The 16643-nt window shown below is 45.8% G+C and overlaps 2 protein-coding genes across 3 annotated transcripts; one reads left to right on the top strand and one right to left on the bottom strand.

Moving 5' to 3' along the window:
* Positions 1-647: 647 nt before the first annotated feature.
* LOC103656039 (uncharacterized) lies at positions 648-5341 on the top strand. Its single transcript, XM_020552953.3, has 5 exons — positions 648-1109; positions 1234-1312; positions 2515-3336; positions 3623-3880; positions 4713-5341. Exons 1-5 carry the CDS (start codon positions 713-715, stop codon positions 4870-4872), a joined length of 1716 nt encoding a protein of 571 aa, XP_020408542.1. The 5' UTR covers positions 648-712; the 3' UTR covers positions 4873-5341.
* Positions 5053-16585, bottom strand: LOC103654959 (Anthranilate phosphoribosyltransferase). 2 transcript variants are annotated; one of them, XM_008681770.4, is made up of 10 exons: positions 16079-16585; positions 15276-15752; positions 15030-15187; positions 14801-14884; positions 14642-14694; positions 14330-14411; positions 6797-6904; positions 6446-6569; positions 5804-5889; positions 5053-5611 (listed from the first exon to the last, which is right to left on the bottom strand). In XM_008681770.4, the coding sequence occupies exons 1-10, from the start codon at positions 16446-16448 to the stop codon at positions 5390-5392; spliced, it is 1764 nt and encodes a 587-aa protein (XP_008679992.1). In that variant the 5' UTR covers positions 16449-16585; the 3' UTR covers positions 5053-5389. The 2 variants fall into 2 exon arrangements, with proteins under 2 accessions (XP_008679992.1, XP_008679993.1); XM_008681771.4 differs by having other exon boundaries at positions 15030-15091.
* Positions 16586-16643: the final 58 nt, after the last annotated feature.

Raw genomic sequence — 16643 nt, 5'->3', positions numbered from 1 at the left:
TATTCTAATATTTCTATAGCTTATCAAATATTATTTGCTATACCTATCACGTTGGCATCAAATGAAAGGAGTTTTTCGATGTGAAATAATTGAAGAACCATTTGAGGTCTACAACCTCTCAAGAACGATTGAATCATTTGGGCACCTTACGTATTGAGAAAAAATATTAGATAAGATTCATATCAATAAAATCATTGATGACTTTGCCTCAAGAAATGTTAGAAGAAACTTTTGAAGTATTGTAAAATTTATTTGATATAGTATTTTGATATCACATTAATTGTTATCGATGTAATATAAGATTATATACATGTATATAAAAGATATCATATTTACACGAGAGGCCCAATTTTTATGTTCACCCTAGGCCACCAAAACTTCAGCTCCAGCCCTAGAAATATGTCATTAGGAGTTCTCTAGATAGAGCATCCCTACACATTGGCAGATCTTGATATAGATTTTGCTATGCTAAACAAGTTACTTTCTCTGTCTTACAAAAATACAGCTCTAGCTACAATGTCACAAATCATTTTTAATAGAAGCTAGTTCATGAAAAAATAGTTTCTGTTATGTACTTTTAAAAATATAAGTACTTTTTTGAAAATAATAGAGGGTTTTTTTTTCTTGTTTTTAAAACTTTACCATTATGCACATCTGGTTTTAATGGAACGGGTTTAAGGGGTTATACACACTTTCTCCGCTCATACTAGCAATGGCCGCGCCCGCCGCCGCCTCTGCTCCCCGGCGGCAATGGCGGTACACGTGGGAAGCCCTAACGCACCTCCCCCTCCTCCGCCTATACCTCTTCCCCCGCCCCGCATTCTCCTCCTCCTTCCCCTCCGACCTCCGCGCCGACCTCCGACTCCAGGGCTCCCTCCTCCACCTCTCCTTCTCGCTCCCCGGGGATGGGGCCACCATCGCGCTCAGGGTCCCCGTCCCGAGGGTGCTCATAGACCCTTCCGCCCCCTTCGAGTGCCGCGCCGCCGCCGCGGGGGACCACCTCGAGCTCCTCCTGGCGCTCGTCCTGCCCGTCGACCACCCCGTCGTCGCCGCCGCGTTTCCCCCGCCCGCCGGTGCGGAGCTTCCGGCTCCTCTAGCTCTGCGCGATGGTCAGTCATTCCTGCGCTGTCCCTCCGTTTGGAACTAGGCTTGGCAAAATGTTCATCCTTATTTATTTCTTCAGCTGAAACTGAATGCATTGTTTTTTTATGATTCCTTGTCATCAATAAACAGATTTGAAGGGCTTATCTACTGGAGACGTTCACTTGTATTGCAGAAATTGTTCGTCAAGGTTGACAAAACAGCCACTAAGGTACAGACCATCCGGGCCTTGTCACCTCTAGTCGTATTGCACTTTGTTGTAACCTTCAGTTGTCAGTTTATGCCTAGCATATGTATCCAGTGGAGATTTGTAAAAACCTGTACTGCCTAAATCAAATAAAAAAAATTCGGCCGGGAGGGAACGACCGTCCTCCCGGTATTATATTAAGAAGAGATCGAAACAATGGTCCTGGCTAAGAAAATTCCTGAACCCTGGTCCCCATCACTAACAGGCCGGCGTCAATCGACTACTCTGTAACGGTCCAACCGGAGGGTGGCACACAGGACATTGTAACCCGATAGCGGATGGAACAAACGAGAGAATTTTTTTAGCCAATCCTGAAAATTCACCCCCGAGGGGGATCGAACCCCAGACCTAGAGGAACTACTCGGAAGTCCTTAACCACTAGGCTAGATGCCCTTTCGCTGTTTCGCTGCTTAAATCAAATTTCTGGCAGAGATGGTTTGCACTAGTGGTTTGCTGCTTAACCTTTCGCTGCTTAACCACTAGTGGTTTGCACTTTGCACCACTAGAAATGGTATATCATTAGGTCTTAGGTGCTGTTTCACCTCATTGTTACTTTAGCTTAAAGTGGAAGTGGAGTAGCTGTTTTCCTCCCTTTTTGGTGATGTTAAACATAAGTTAAACTTCTTACGGTTCACAGCTCCGGCACAACCAATGCAATCGACCTTTAAGGTTCTCTGCACTTTTGTATGCTTTCCCTTGATTTTTAAGTTGGAGAGATCTTAAAGTTTATGGTATGATGGCTCATGCTCGACCACAAAGATTTGCAAAGTTGGAGTGAATTAAAATGTTTTAAGTGTTAGCCTTCGATTGTTGTACCTCTGTTGTTTGTTATTCCAGAAGCATCTGAAGTTTACTCCCAGAATTCTAATTTGTAAAACCACCTGCAACCGCAGACCAGAATCAGATTGCTTTTATCTTCTACCTAAGCTGCATGTTGATAAGCCTAGAAATTCTTACTGTGAATAGTTTATTTGAGGTTCTTACAAATTTTGGCTACTTACGAGCTGGTGTATATTGGTTGGCTTTTTCTCATGACTTCGGACTTCCTATCAATATATTTTACTATTAGACTTAAGAACCTGGGTGAAAATTTCTTATTATGCAGACATTTGATTTTGACATTACCTTGGTGTTGAGTATGACAATCTTGATTCCCTTTTTTCCAGGAAAATCATGGAAATGCCATCTGTAGATTGGGAAGATGTGGCTGACAATTGGTTTGGTGGATGTTGCACCTCATTTGGTGGTGCAGGCGAGAAACTTGTATCTCAGTTTATTAGTGCGTATGGTCGTTTAGAGGGAACAAGTCTACTGGATGCAACTGCCATTACTGTAGAAACAGACTATCTTGAAGCGAATTTAATGTTTCAGGTAGCTTGTTCTCCCCTTGGTAGAGATTTTGTTGATATGAAAAAAGCTATTTTTGATGTTAGTGACGAAAACGATCATACCGCTGGGAAGATAAAGTTGAAGAATTCAGAAGAGCAAGCAAAGATCATAGCTACACATGCACAACCGCCTACTATTTTGGAAGAGGGGCCTAGTGTTAGTAGTAGTGAAACAATTGGAGTCAGTCAGACTAATCAGCCTGTCACTTCTCAGATAGAAACTGATACTGATGTGTACTTTGAGAAGGAGCTTGATTTGTTGCTGGGAGATTTGGGCCATTGTTGTTGTGTCAATGGATCCAATGGGAAAGTTGAAGATAGCCCTTCACAAATCTCCTTGAGGAACAGGCAGAATATGTTGGAGATTAAAAGAGATTACAAACTAACAAAAACTATTTCTCTTGGTAGTAGCTTTGTTATTAAAGCTTCAAACCTTTTGAATGATTTTGAGTGGGTTGAACTTTTTTGTGGTCGATGTTCATCACCTCTTGGCTCATACCCTTCTCAGAGTTCGCTTGTTCCGGCTGATGGCCGTGTACGACTCTTCAAATGCTACACATCTACAGAAATTCCTGTAACAGGGTCTCATGATGTGTTTAGGTAATTTTCTACACTGCTTCTTAATCTTGAGGTAGATGGTAAAGCTTCACTCACAGTTCTGATTCTATTGTAAAAGGAAAATAAGTACATAGCTTTTACTGTGCATCTAGTTATACTTTATGCCTAGAGTTATAGAAAAAAAACTATGTATCTACAAAGGCCAAAACAACTTAAATTTTGGAATAAGTATGGTCTTTCATGCTATGTATAGATATTTTACACTTATTGCTAAGAAGTTGATTTCACCACTGATGCATGGACATGGACATGCATTATCTATGTGCAGGGGGCATACATTGGAAAGAGTTTTTGTGAATCTGCTGCTCGAAGTCGCAGAAGATGAAATATCTTTTCGGACAGTAGTCAGAGATTTGAAAACCAAAAGGCCAATGCTGCAATTAGTTCTTCTTAGCTCAAAAGCATGGTTATCTTCTGGTTGGTGCTATGAAAATGATACCAATGGTTCACATGGAACAACAGATCTGCAGCCTAGTGTTAAACTCTTGTATTCTGATTATAGGAATGCTTCAGAAGCAGACTTAAGGTACGTTTTTAGCACACTGCACACTTTTTATGATGTTTGTGATTTGTGATGTTTGCTACTTCCTCCATTCAAAATTGAACTAATCCATGTTGGCATAAAAGAAGAGAGGGGGTATTTAGCTATTTAGTCACAGACAAAACTTTTGGGACCTTTTCATTTCCATTCGCAGAAGATGCACTGCACATAGTATGCAATAGGTTACTGGCAGATGTAATCTCATTCTAATGTGGCAACTGGCAATAGAAACCCTCCTTGCTCAATATCTTGTTGTCCATACTGGTTTTTAGTTTTGCATACATGTCTAATGTTTACTGGCAGATAAACGTTAATACTGTGTTTTGTGAGAATACTGACAATATTTAGTCATTCGAATTTCAAACTGATATCTGAGCTGTTCCTTTCTTTTGTCAAATTACTTGTCGTTAATGTTCATAATTCTGCAATAATTAACTGAAATAAGATGTGAAAAGACTATTCTTGTCTGAGTACCATAACTATTTATTGGCTATGGGTTATGGCTTCCAGCCCCACCCTGGCCAAGTGGTTGGGGTACCATTTTTTGTTGATGACAAGTTTTAGGACCTCCGCAAATGGCTCGCATATCTGCAACATTTTTGTTTCATGTAAAGTCCAGTTCTTCCTTCTTTTATTACTTGTATATACCCCAGTATTGTTTTCTTCAACTGTATTGACAACAATGTGTGTTACCCCATCTTCAAGGCTGTCATACACAAAGCCATAGCCCATAAAGCTCATACGGTGTATTCTTGTCTGTGTGCTCTTCTTTTAATGCCATCGTTACTTATCTTCTGCTGTTTCCGACTCTTATCAGGACAGTAGAAGAGTGGGCATCCAAATACCGGGCTGAAGAGCTGTACATGATGAGGCGGCAAATAGACGAACTCACTGAATGCCTGGGCTCGGCAATGGACAACTTTCCAGTTTCTTGTTCTTCCCTTGAAGGCTTGCTGCTCTCTTCTCTTAGGCGCTGACTTGAGTATACGGTAGGATTAAAATTCTGCGTGAACTGATCACATTTTTGTACCCAAAGGAGTCTACAGCTGATCGGCATGCCTGGTCATCCTCGGTTTCTTTTGGACTTTGAGCTAGGCCGTAATCATCTCTAACATCTGTAATGGATCAATTGCTGCTGCTAATTGTAAACTTCCAGGTTCTCTATAAATCTGATCATGGTTTCAACCATGACGAGACCATGCACAGTATTTCATTCAAAATGCCGCTATAAATCTGATCCGAGGAGAATCTGCACGTGTTACTCAACATGAACTTCTCTATCTCAGGGCAAAACAAAAACAACAAGGCACTGTTCCATTGCAACTGTTTTTTTTTTTTTTGACAGGTCGTTGAGGCGAGGGAACATTTCACGCTGGCTTGTAAACACCGACACCGAGTGGCAAAGGCACTCGGGCTCCGCGAAGAAGATACCCGAGTCGTGGCTCGAAGCCGAAATTGTAGGATCAATCAGTAAGCCACGGGGTCAGCGCTAGCCTAGGAGACTCTGTGCGAGATCTTTATGTAGCTCATGAGCCTTCTCAGAGCTTCGCCGCTATCAATGGCCTCCCTCGCACGGTCGAGCGCAGCGTCGATGTCCTCGGCTCCGCTGCAGCCTAGCAAGTGGTCAGCCATAGCTGCGTTGAGGACTATCCGGTCGTAGGCTGCTCCTTTCTCGCCACCTAGTGCTGCCAGGCCGAACTCCAAGTTCTTTAGAATCTGATTCAGAGTTGGAAACAAAGTAAGCGTAGGTATATCCCACATGCGGTCATACATGATCAATATTTTGGAGCCATAAAACCGGAGGCTGACTGAAGGGGCTAAAATCCCATTCTTATTCAAAATTGAATACTACTAACAAGTCAGCCCTTCTAATGAATACTACCAAGAGCCACAGGAGAGAAGGCTTACTGATCTATCAGTTCTGGGAGTTTCGGTGGATTCAAAACCAAGTTCCTGGGCATTCACAATGACCCTGAAGCTTTCTCTAGGAATACCTGAAAGATAAAAGGGATAAGCCCATAAGCCTGAAATCGTTTCACCAACAATCGACATATTCCTCCTAACGTAAGTACAGGACAAATCCATGAATGAGCAGCCAAGGTACATGGCAAATCTGAAGTAGGAAATCGACATATTCCAAACTTAGGTAGCAGTAGCTAGATCTAGGTGATCCATACCAGAAAAGAGCAGATGATGCCCCATTGTCATGGCCATACTTTAGATGGTCCACAACACAAGCAGCGCAAGCGCAACCATGCCGGCGAATGGCAGCTGCACCACAAGGGTGGGGGTTCTCTAGAATTATGGAGAGTGATAACACTCGATCTGGTTTCATCTAGTGAACCCACCCTGTCCTAGAGCCAACACTAACATGCGGTACTATTCATGTGACAGCACAGCACTAGGGAGGTTCAGTGGTGACCCTTCATCAAATGAGCCGTGAGCACTCAACGCCCCCCAACAGGCTCCAACATATGTTCATCGGATTGCTACTAATATTAGATCCACATATAACTAGTACAAGGAGTGACATGTATTCATTTTTTGTACCATCAGTTTTAGAGGAATTTATGCTGTTGGGTGTCCGGAACCCTGAACAGTGGTTAACAGGAAGTCCTTTTGATGCATGAGCTGATCTTTCCTTGGTTGTCATTGAGAGCGCACCTTCCTCACCCTGCAGGTGTAACAGTCTATACAGGTGAGAACACAGTATTGTTTTATTTATTGATCACATTTACATCACGACAAAAAAGACAAAAGGGAAGTGAAATGATATTTTTAGCATAAAAGATCAGAACTTCCTATCCAACAGAACTCAAAACCAAAGTGATTTTCATATTATCCAAGGACGCATTAATGAGTTCTTAAAAAAAGGTAACAAAACAGTACCATTGAACTTACCTTTACAACTAGTCCAGCATGAACAGTTCTCCTTCTCATCAGCATAAGCAACGGATCTTCATAGCCTTCATGATAAAATCCTGCAACCATTGATTCTCTCCCCCGTGCCTGGCAGGTAGCAGCACAAATAATACCAATAAACTGTCTTTAAAAATGAACCGATAGATTCCAGTGAATCATGCACCAATACATGACCAAGCCGCATTTTGCAGTTTTCGCAACAGATTACAGACATAAAATGGTTAGCCACCAATATAACATTACTCATTCGATTTACAAACAATGAACAAGCACACCTATAAAGTCGTAGGCGATAAAGATCTTCAAGGTAGCTTGGTGTATCTATGATTGTACACATCAAACAAACGCTTCGGATGGCTCCCGCCTCCCTCTCCCCCGAGGCGACGCCGTCCTCCACCCTTCCACCTTCCCGCCTCTCCAGCTTCTTGCCGGCGACCACCCCGGAGCCGGCAGCCACTGTCTCGCCGACTTCCAACCCCCCGTCTTCCCGTCTCTCCAGCTCCCTGCCGGCGACCATCCCGGAACCGGCAGCCACCGTCTTAAGCCCCTTGATATCACCCGTCCCATTGGCGTCGGCCAGCACCCTTCCCACGGCAGCGGCGGCTGGCGGTCGCTCCAAGCCTCAACGCTGGCGTGAAGTTAGCCCGTCGGACTCCACGTTCTCTACCTCATCGCCGCCGTCCTTCCGGGATGTGGTGATTGCTGCGCCTGCTCCTACCCGCTCCGGCTCCCGGAAGGCTACATCTTCATCGCATTCGCCCTCTCGGGAGAAAATCCAAGCGACGTTCACCACTCGACGTGAAGTTTGCCTCACTCGCCCTTCCTCTGTTGATGCCGGCGAGTGGCAACTGGTGGAATCAAGAAGGTCCAGGAGGAGGCGCTTATTTTTGAAGCAGGAGCCTCGGTCCCGCCGTGTGCCGGTTGACCTTGTAGGCCGCTGCTTCAACTGCCTCTCGCCTCATCACTTTGCCAAGGACTGTCGGAAGAGATCAAGATGCTTCTGCTGTGGTGGCCTGGGACATCTCTCCTATAAGTGCTCTGCTCCCAGGCGTGCAGAACCAAGAAGACCAGTTTGGCGGAGACTTGGGCCTACGGTTGCACCGGTGTCCAAGAAGTCGGTCTGGGATCGGCTGGGCTCGACGATGGCGCATCGTGATCGGTTAGACCTTCTGTCTTCGTCTTCTGCGGGTGCGGCGCCTGAGAGAATCCCAGTCTGGAGGAGAATCACCCCTGTCAGTGATGCTTCGCAGCGTGCGGATCCTGCTGTGCTGACTGGGTCTTCTGTGGGTGGCCCGACTATTGGTGGAGAGGCTCGTCCGGCTAAGAGGCGTCGTCGCCGACAACGGAAACGATCATTGGCACCCATTATTCATGTGGATGCCCAGTTGGCGCCGGTATCTTCCCCGACTCACGAGTCTGCTTCACCTGTGCTGGAGGACTCTTCCCCACCTTCTTTCCCTTGTATCATTGGTTGGAATCCGAGTATGTCGCGGGCGGAGGAAGATCTCGCTACGGCGGTTGTCATCACTGTTTTTGGTAATATGGAAGTTGTGTCTGCCAATGATATTGCGGCACCCCTGGCGTCACGTCTGGAGGTTGATGAAGGATCCCTGGTTATTAGGCAGCTATCTACTTCTTTCCTGCTGGTGCTGCCTTCAGATGGATTGGTGCAACAATTGTGTGGAAGATGGTCAGTTGTGCGTGCTAATTCCTTCTCACTTTCTTGCAAAAGATGGTCACGCCTGATGAATTCCTCTGGAAGCACCCTTGCTCAGTTGTTAGAAGTTGAACTGGTTGGCATCCCTGTACATGCCTGGGAAGTACCCACCGTGGAGAGTTTGCTCAGCCCTTTTGCATGGATAGAGAGTGTGCATGAAGATACATTGCAACTAAGAGATCTCAGCAGCTTCCGTTGTTCTGTTTGGTGTCTGGACCCTGTCAGCATACCTCCTGCTAGAGATCTTTGGGTTGTTGAACATCTGCAACTGGGTATTGGGGATGGTTCTGGTGTCAGATCACTGGTCTATCCGGTTAACATTCGGTGGAAGGCTGCTGCTGGCACTGAAATTTCATCTCCCCGCCCCCCTCCATCCTCAGTGATCACTCCTGCAGAACCTCGTCGACATTTGCGCTCCCGTTCTCCGCCGGCATACAGTGGTCAGCGTAGTGGAACTTCCTTTGGTCATGCTCAAGGCACAGATCATTACGTTCAGGGTTCGTCCTCCTGCCATGGCTCTCGTGAAGCTAGCTGTAGGGATCCTCAGGTTGTGCAGAATTTGACTCTTGAGCCACTCCTTGGCTCGGTTATAGCTCCGACGTCCTCCATTCTTGGACCTCCTGATGCCGGTTTGCAGACGCTTGAGTCTGGCCACCCCACACCCTTCGCTCCTGGCTTTACCGATGATGCTGGTGGTGGATTATGCGTTGTGCAGAATGTGATCTTGGAGCCACCTCCTGGTTCGGTCACAGTTCCGATGCTGGTATCTACTCACACCACATCCTCCACTCAGGGTAGTCTCGAAGTTGTTGATGGTCTCCTCTGCGTTGAGCAGAACGTGAACCTTGAGCCACCCCCTGGTTCGGTCACTGTTCCGTCGCCTGTGAGTCCGGCTTGATACCAGAGCTATAGGCAGGAAATCCCTGGCTGAAAATCTGCTTAAATCTACTTCAACGTTGCCCGCTGGTTTACAAGCATCCAACACGGTAACTAAGGTTTACTACAGAAGACGGCTGTGTGGGAAGCAGGAAGGTTCTCTAATTTCAGAGCAGCTGCCTACGATGGAGCTTGTTGGTGCACCAATGGCTGTTACATCTCCTTGCTTGGTGGATGCTTCTCCCTCCCATGTTCCTTCTTCGGATGTGGTTGAGCTCACTGCGGCTGTGGTAGACACTCAGGTGACTCCAGTTGCGGTGGCTCCTGCGTCCAAATGTGGGGGGACTCTCGCTGTTGAGCAGGAGGTGCTTCATTCACACCAAAGACAGGCCTTCCTGGCGTCTGTTTCCCGGCGGCCTTCCAGAGTTCTGCCTGCTCCTCCCGTACAGCTCTTAAAATCTGGTTACAAGCTGCCCACCAAACCAATTCCAAGACGCAGTCGCAGAGTTGCTGGAGTGGGTGTTGAATTCACCTCTGCTGATCTTGACAGTCGTGCTACTAGGAAAATCATGAGAGCAGTAGGCATAATTACCAATAATAATGGTATGGATCAGAGGGCGCTTGATGAATATGCAAATCTGTTCAAGACACCCTTGTCAAGTTCTCATATAAAGGCTCTGGCAGCGCTGTTTGGCTGGCAGCCTCCTGAAGACATGTAGTTGCTCCCTTTGGCTGCTTCGGTCGCTTCCTGCACCCTTAAGATAAATGGATCCAGAACGTGTTCTTATCTGGAATGTTCGAGGATTAAACTCCTCAGCTAGGCAAGCTTCTGTTCGTTCCTTAGTTGATTCTACTAGAATAGATATCGTCTGTTTACAAGAAACCAAAATGGATGTTATCAGTCGTGGAACCCTCCTTTCAGCCTTGGGTTCTAATTTCGATCACCATATTGAGCTCCCTGCTGTTGGTTCCAGCGGGGGAATTCTGGTAGCATGGAAACACTGTGTGGACACCACTGGAGAGTTGTATGTGAGGAATAATAGTGTATCGGTGCAGTTCTGCAATTGCAATGGGAGAACATGGTGGCTCACTTGCGTGTATGGCCCACAGGGAAACAGTGAAAAAGTCCTTTTTCTGCAGGAGCTTAGGGACCTGAGATTGCTGTGTCATGGCCCTTGGATGATTGCTGGTGATTTCAACATGATTTATAAAGCTGAAGATAAGAATAATACTAACATAAACCGAGTTATGATGGGAAGATTTCGTAGCTTCATCAATGATCTTGCTCTAAGTGAGCTTCCTTTAATTGGTCGGAAATTCACTTGGTCTAGTCAGCAGAATCCCCCAACCCTAGTGAAACTTGATAGAGTTTTATGCACACTGGACTGGGTGGATTTGTTTCCAAATTCCTTACTTCAGAGTTCTGCCTCTAATGACTCAGACCACTGCCCCCTCCTTTTGGGCCTGAATGACAATAGTATGGCAGGAAGGCGCAGGTTTCATTTTGAGTCCTTTTGGCCTAAGTTTGAGGGATTTCTGGAGGCTGTTTCGTTGGCCTGGCATTCTGTTCCAGCTGTGCAGTGTCCTTTTGCAACGTTGAACTCTAAACTGAAAGCTACTGCTCGTGGGCTGCAGGCTTGGAGTGCTAAAAAGGTTGGGCATATTTCAGCCTCTTTAGCCCTTGCCCGTGTACTCCTGCACCAGTTGGAAATTGTCCAAGACAGTCGTGGTCTTTCCCCAGCTGAGCTATGGTTTCTCTTATGCCTTAAGAAACACTCCCTTGCTCTATCTTCACTTCAAAGGACAATTGCCAGGCTTCGTTCCAGAATTGGGTGGCTGCGTGAGGGTGATGCTAATACTAAATTATTCCACATGCATTCAAGATTCCGCAAGAAGAAGAATTTTGTTCCTAAATTAGTCTCTAATGGTGCTGTCCTAACCAGCCATGAAGCCAAAGCTGATCTGGTCAACGAATTCTATGGCAATCTTTTGGGACAATGCAGCGATAGAGAGCAAACTATCTCTCTGGAAAGTTTGGGAATTCCTTGTCATGATCTGTCAGCCTTAGATGCACCATTCACTGAGAAAGAGGTATGGGACACAATTTTGCACCTTCCTTCGGACAAGGCTCCAGGGCCAGATGGGTTCACAGGAAAATTCTATAGAGTCTGCTGGGAGATTATTAAGGCTGATGTTATGGCTGTTTTCTCGGCGGTTGGGAGCAGAAGGTTCGCTAATTTTCAGATCTTTAATACTGCTTATATCACCCTTATTCCAAAGTTTGAGGGGGCCGATCAAGTTAAAAATTTCAGACCTATCAGTTTAATTCATAGTGTTGCAAAATTGCTCACTAAACTTCTCGCTAATCGTCTGGCTGGAAGACTTCATGATATGGTTTCTCCCAACCAAAGTGCTTTTATTAAAGGCCGCTTCATTCAGGATAATTATATGTTGGTGCAGCAAACCACCCGCTATCTCCATCAACAGAAGCAACCTAGGATGCTTCTAAAGCTTGATATATCAAAGGCCTTCGATTCAGTCTCATGGCCCTTCCTCCTGGAAGTCTTGCAACATTTGGGTTTTGGCCAAGTATGGAGAGATATTATTAGTGGCTTGCTATGGACTTCCTCATCTCAGGTGTTACTTAATGGGTTACCTGGACAACCTATTCTTCATCGTCGTGGTCTCCGGCAGGGGGATCCTCTGTCTCCCTTTCTGTTCATCTTGGTCATGGATACTCTGGGCTTCTTGATTAATAAGGCCGCGCAGGATGGACTGCTGCAGCCCCTTGCTCCTCGGGCATTGCAACACCGGGTTTCTCTCTATGCGGATGATGTGGTGATCTTTCTTCGGCCGGCAGCCATGGATATCAATGTTATTTTAGATTGTCTTCAGCTGTTTGGAGATGCTTCGGGTTTACGTACGAATGTTCAGAAAAGCAGCGTGTACCCTATTAGATGTGGAGATCAGGACCTTGCTTTGCTGCAGAACATGTTGCCTTGTGAGTTAGCTGAATTCCCTTGCCGCTATCTGGGTTTACCGCTTGCCATTAAAAAGCTTTCAAAAACCCAAGTACAACCCATCATTGATAAGATTGCAAATCAACTCTCCGGATGGAAGGCTGAGTTATTGACTAAAGCTGGTCGTAAGGTGCACGTCCAGCATGTCCTCACAGGGATGGTGATCTACTTGGCCATGGCTGTTGACCTTCCAGCTTGGGCCCTTAAAGCCATTGATAAGATTTGTCGAGGTTTTCTGTGGCGAGGTCGAAGAGATGTAAAAGGTGGCCACTGTCACGTGGCTTGGGGAATTGTTTGTAGGCCTCGCGAATTGGGTGGTCTAGGCATTTCCAGCATGAAAGAACTTGCTTGGTCTCTTAGAATGAGATGGCTTTGGCTGGCTAAAACTGAGCCATCTCGCCCGTGGGCTTCTCTTGCTATCCAGGTTCCTAAAAAGGTAAAAGATTTCTTCTCCATGGCTATGCAAACTGAGCTTGGTAATGGGGCTACAACCTATTTCTGGACCGATAGGTGGTTATCGGGTCACAGAATTGCAGAGTTAGTCCCTCGATTATTTGGGATCATCCCTAAGAGACGGGTTAGCAAGAGAACAGTGGTGGATGCTATCTCTAATCAGAGCTGGATTTCTGACATTCAAGGAGCTCTTTCGGTTGGAATTATCAATGAATTTCTCATTTTGTGGGATTTAATTGACTCAATTGTTTTAAGACCTCAAGTTGAAGACAAACATTTCTTCCGTCTAGCTGCAAACGGAAAGTTCTCCTCAAAGGAAGCATATAGGGGTTTCTTTTTGGGATCTTCTGAGTTTGAGCCTTTTCATAGAATATGGAAATCTTGGGCTCCTCCAAAAACCAAGTTTTTTATGTGGTTGGTCGCTCACAGGAAGGTTTGGACGGCAGACAGGCTGCAGAAAAGAGGTATGGACCATCCAGAGAGATGTCCACTATGTGACCAGGATCAAGAAACCTTGGACCATATGTTGATTGGATGTGTTTTTGCTCGTGAATTCTGGTTTAAATTGCTTCTTCAAGTGAACCTGCAGTTTCTTGCCCCCCAATCTGAGGATAATGCTTTTCTTGAATGGTGGAGAATGTTATGTATCAAAGTCTCTGGAATTGCAAGGGACGGCCTCAATTCTCTAGTCATTCTGGGAGTTTGGACCTTATGGAAGCAACGCAATGGATGTGTTTTTGACAATAAGAACCCCAGTATTGCTGATGCTATTAGAAGAGTTGAGTTGGAGGTTCACTTATGGGAGATGGCTGGTGCAAAAAAGTTGTCTTTGCTCACCGCCCCCATTCCAGGCATCCCTGCTAGTTAGCTAGCATTGTGGTTATTTGTGTTAGGTTCTTCTTTAGACATGGATGGGTTTCTGTATGCCTGTTACTGGCCGCCATAGGCGCCTCTTTTGTTTTCTTCTGTAATTGTCCTTCTTCTTTAATATAATATCGCGCAGTTCTCCTGCGCTTTCGAGAAAAAAAAAATAAAGATCTTCAACTTCAATGACACCAAATTGTATCATCATAAGAAATACTTGAATTATCTTGACAGTCCTTAAACCTTAAAAAAGTCCCACGAGATTTTTTTTGCGTAAAATATCCTAGTGAAGAGATACTTTGAAAGGTGAAAGCTAAAGCTAGTAAACCACCTGGCAATTTATTAAGAAAGTGTGACAGTGATTTACTAAATCTTTACCTTATTAGTTGTTCAAAGATCAGGAGGCTCTGAAAATTCTTTCAAGGTAAAGTTTTCAATCTTTAAAGGTATCCATAGGCATAACTATTGATACAAAATAAATATATTATTCCAAATATTAAATAAATTCAATCACTTGAAATGTTCTGAGTTCACCTATTCTTGCAATAAAACTTCACGTTTGGTTGAGAAAGAGCAACTCACCCTCACAAATTGTTGAACTTTCTCAGAGGTAGCCAACGGTGGCCGTTTCTTAATATGCTCCCTGAGTCCAATAATCGAATATCTGCAAGAATCCTAGGTTAAAAACTGTCTCTCATAAATATGACTTCCTTACCAAGTAAAATCTTAATCACATAGCATGCATCAAAATAAATAATGGTAACTTAAAGTTGAAAAATGTACATGTTTCTTGCAGTTTTAATAAGAAAAGTTCATGACTCCATCCCTGCAGGAATATGAAGAAATGACTTTGGTAACCGGAGTATAAAGTTGCAAAAGAGATGACAAACTCACAATGGTGGACAAGCTTCCTGAAGATTCAAGTATGCAAAACCAGCAGTTTCATCCTGAAAGCAGCCGAAGAGTTGTATAATCAGATCAGTTAGCACTTAGCAGTGAAAGGAGATGAAAAATACTGGGTTGCAGCAAGAATAGGCAAAGCTGCTACCATACCTCCAACAATATCTTGGCTTGTGTTGGGGATAAGTGTATGTTTGCACCCATGAATTTAAGCATTTGTCCTTCTGTTATTCCACCCTGAAAACCTTTATCATTAAGCAATACAAATGGTTCCTCAAACAACAACTAATAGATACATACACAACAGAACAACTAGATGAATATTTACTGAAAGCACTTCCCAATGAATACTGTTGTTGGATACATTTAGTAGATAACTGACCTTGGGTGGCATCCATTCAACACCGTGGAGGAGGCAGGATTCACCATAGCAGGCTCGAACCGCTGCAACAAATAGAGTACTCTTAAAAAAACGTGTATTGCCATCATATGGTTCACCATAGTGTGTCAACGACTTGACGTCAGCAACCGGAGGAGGACCTGATAAAAAGTGATAACAACTGACACCAATTATTTGTCTACTCAGTCTAAGAATTCACTTGGTATTACCTAGCTTTTCTGGAGTTACCTAGTTCATCATCAAAGGCTAGGCAATACGCTTTGAGCTCACGATCAGTTTCTCTATTCATCCGCTGTCCAATCAAAAATGCCGCTAGCAGTGCTTGACTAACCACTGTCGAATCTGAACTCGATCCAATTGGTAGGATATCCTTTAGTACGCATTGAACCTCCTCATAACCTAAATGGCCACCAGCAAGCACTTCCCTCAGAGCACCGACGAGTCTCATCTCTCCAGTTCCTTGGCCAACATACCGAGGCTCTGCTAAACCATTCGCACCCAAGATCGTGCCTTCAGGGTCTGCTATAAACTTCACCTCAGGAGGAAGGACCTGCACAAGGCGTGGCCAAAATATGCTCATGGCGCGTCGCTCGCCCTCACTCCATTGGGTGGCCTCTGGAAACGAGTTAGCTCTTATTGTCATGCCTGCGAAGAATGCACCTAACTGTGCACTAGAGACTGGCTCCTCTTTGAGTTCTCCAATTGCTGCACAGTGTTGTGAAGAAAATGCAGTGTAAGCTTCTCATGGTAGTGGAAGGCAAGGAAAACGAAACGAAGTAACAGCAGCACTATTTGTCTGCATGCATAACCAACCAGTAACAGAATTGCTGTTTATGACGATGCGGAGTTTCTAAGACAAACAAGCTTTCATTGAGCTTCCAAATTCTAATAATGGGCATCAATGATTTGCTGGACTGGCGCCAAAATCAAGCAGCGCGCTTTATTAGCAAAATCAGCTCGTTTTGAAGCAGCCCGCCAGCCCGCGGTGACATTTATCCAGGTATCCAAGGAAGTAAGTTGACCGTACTCACCGGAGCGGAGGATAGTGTCGAGGACGCGCATGGCCTGCTCCTCCCCGAGCGGGCGCGTCTGTGCGGGCCCTGTGCACACCCGCGCCTGCGCATCCAGCACCGTGGCGTTGGGCTGCGGCAGCCCCGCCGCGCGGTACGAGTCCGACACTGACGGGTTCCTCCGCCCGCCCTCCTCCAGCACCGCCACCCCGGCCTCCTCCATCCACGACGGAGCCACCGACGTCGCCACTGCTAGCCCCCGTTGGCATCTGCGCTCGCCGCCGGCCAGCACCGCCGAGCCGACCCGCACCGGCGCTGGCGACGAGACCCGACGCCTCGCGCTCAGTCTAGGCGTCGGCCCCGGCAGCGGCGGCCGCAGTAGAGAGTTCATTGCGAGCTGAGGTCAAAGCCGAGCAGGGAGGGAGAGAGAGATAGCCGGACCGGACAGGGGGGAGACGGCGACGGGCGACCTCTACAGCAGCCAAGCGACGGACGGGACTGGGAGGAAGAACCGAAGCGGGCTGGACCGGGCCGAGCCGGGCTTACCGAGAGGGGGGATGGGTCCCACAAGTCCATCGCACCTGGG

The sequence above is a fragment of the Zea mays genome, chromosome 4 (genome assembly GCF_902167145.1).
Source record: "Zea mays cultivar B73 chromosome 4, Zm-B73-REFERENCE-NAM-5.0, whole genome shotgun sequence".
Taxonomy (NCBI): Eukaryota; Viridiplantae; Streptophyta; class Magnoliopsida; order Poales; family Poaceae; genus Zea; species Zea mays.
Note: the sequence above shows the minus strand (reverse complement) of the source record. Positions and strands in the feature narration are given on the sequence as shown.

Bases quoted from the DNA above. Each gene is read 5' to 3' on its own strand.
- LOC103656039 (XM_020552953.3), top strand. From the start codon at position 713: ATGGCCGCGCCCGCCGCCGCCTCTGCTCCCCGGCGGCAATGGCGGTAC. The intron at 1,110-1,233 runs GTCAGTCATTCC...ATCAATAAACAG, and splicing joins TCCTCTAGCTCTGCGCGATG to ATTTGAAGGGCTTATCTACT. The intron at 3,881-4,712 runs GTACGTTTTTAG...GACTCTTATCAG, and splicing joins GCTTCAGAAGCAGACTTAAG to GACAGTAGAAGAGTGGGCAT.
- LOC103654959 (XM_008681770.4), bottom strand. From the start codon at position 16,448: ATGAACTCTCTACTGCGGCCGCCGCTGCCGGGGCCGACGCCTAGACTG. The intron at 15,753-16,078 runs GTGAGTACGGTC...AACACTGTGCAG, and splicing joins CGACACTATCCTCCGCTCCG to CAATTGGAGAACTCAAAGAG. The intron at 6,570-6,796 runs GTAAGTTCAATG...TTACACCTGCAG, and splicing joins ATGCTGGACTAGTTGTAAAG to GGTGAGGAAGGTGCGCTCTC.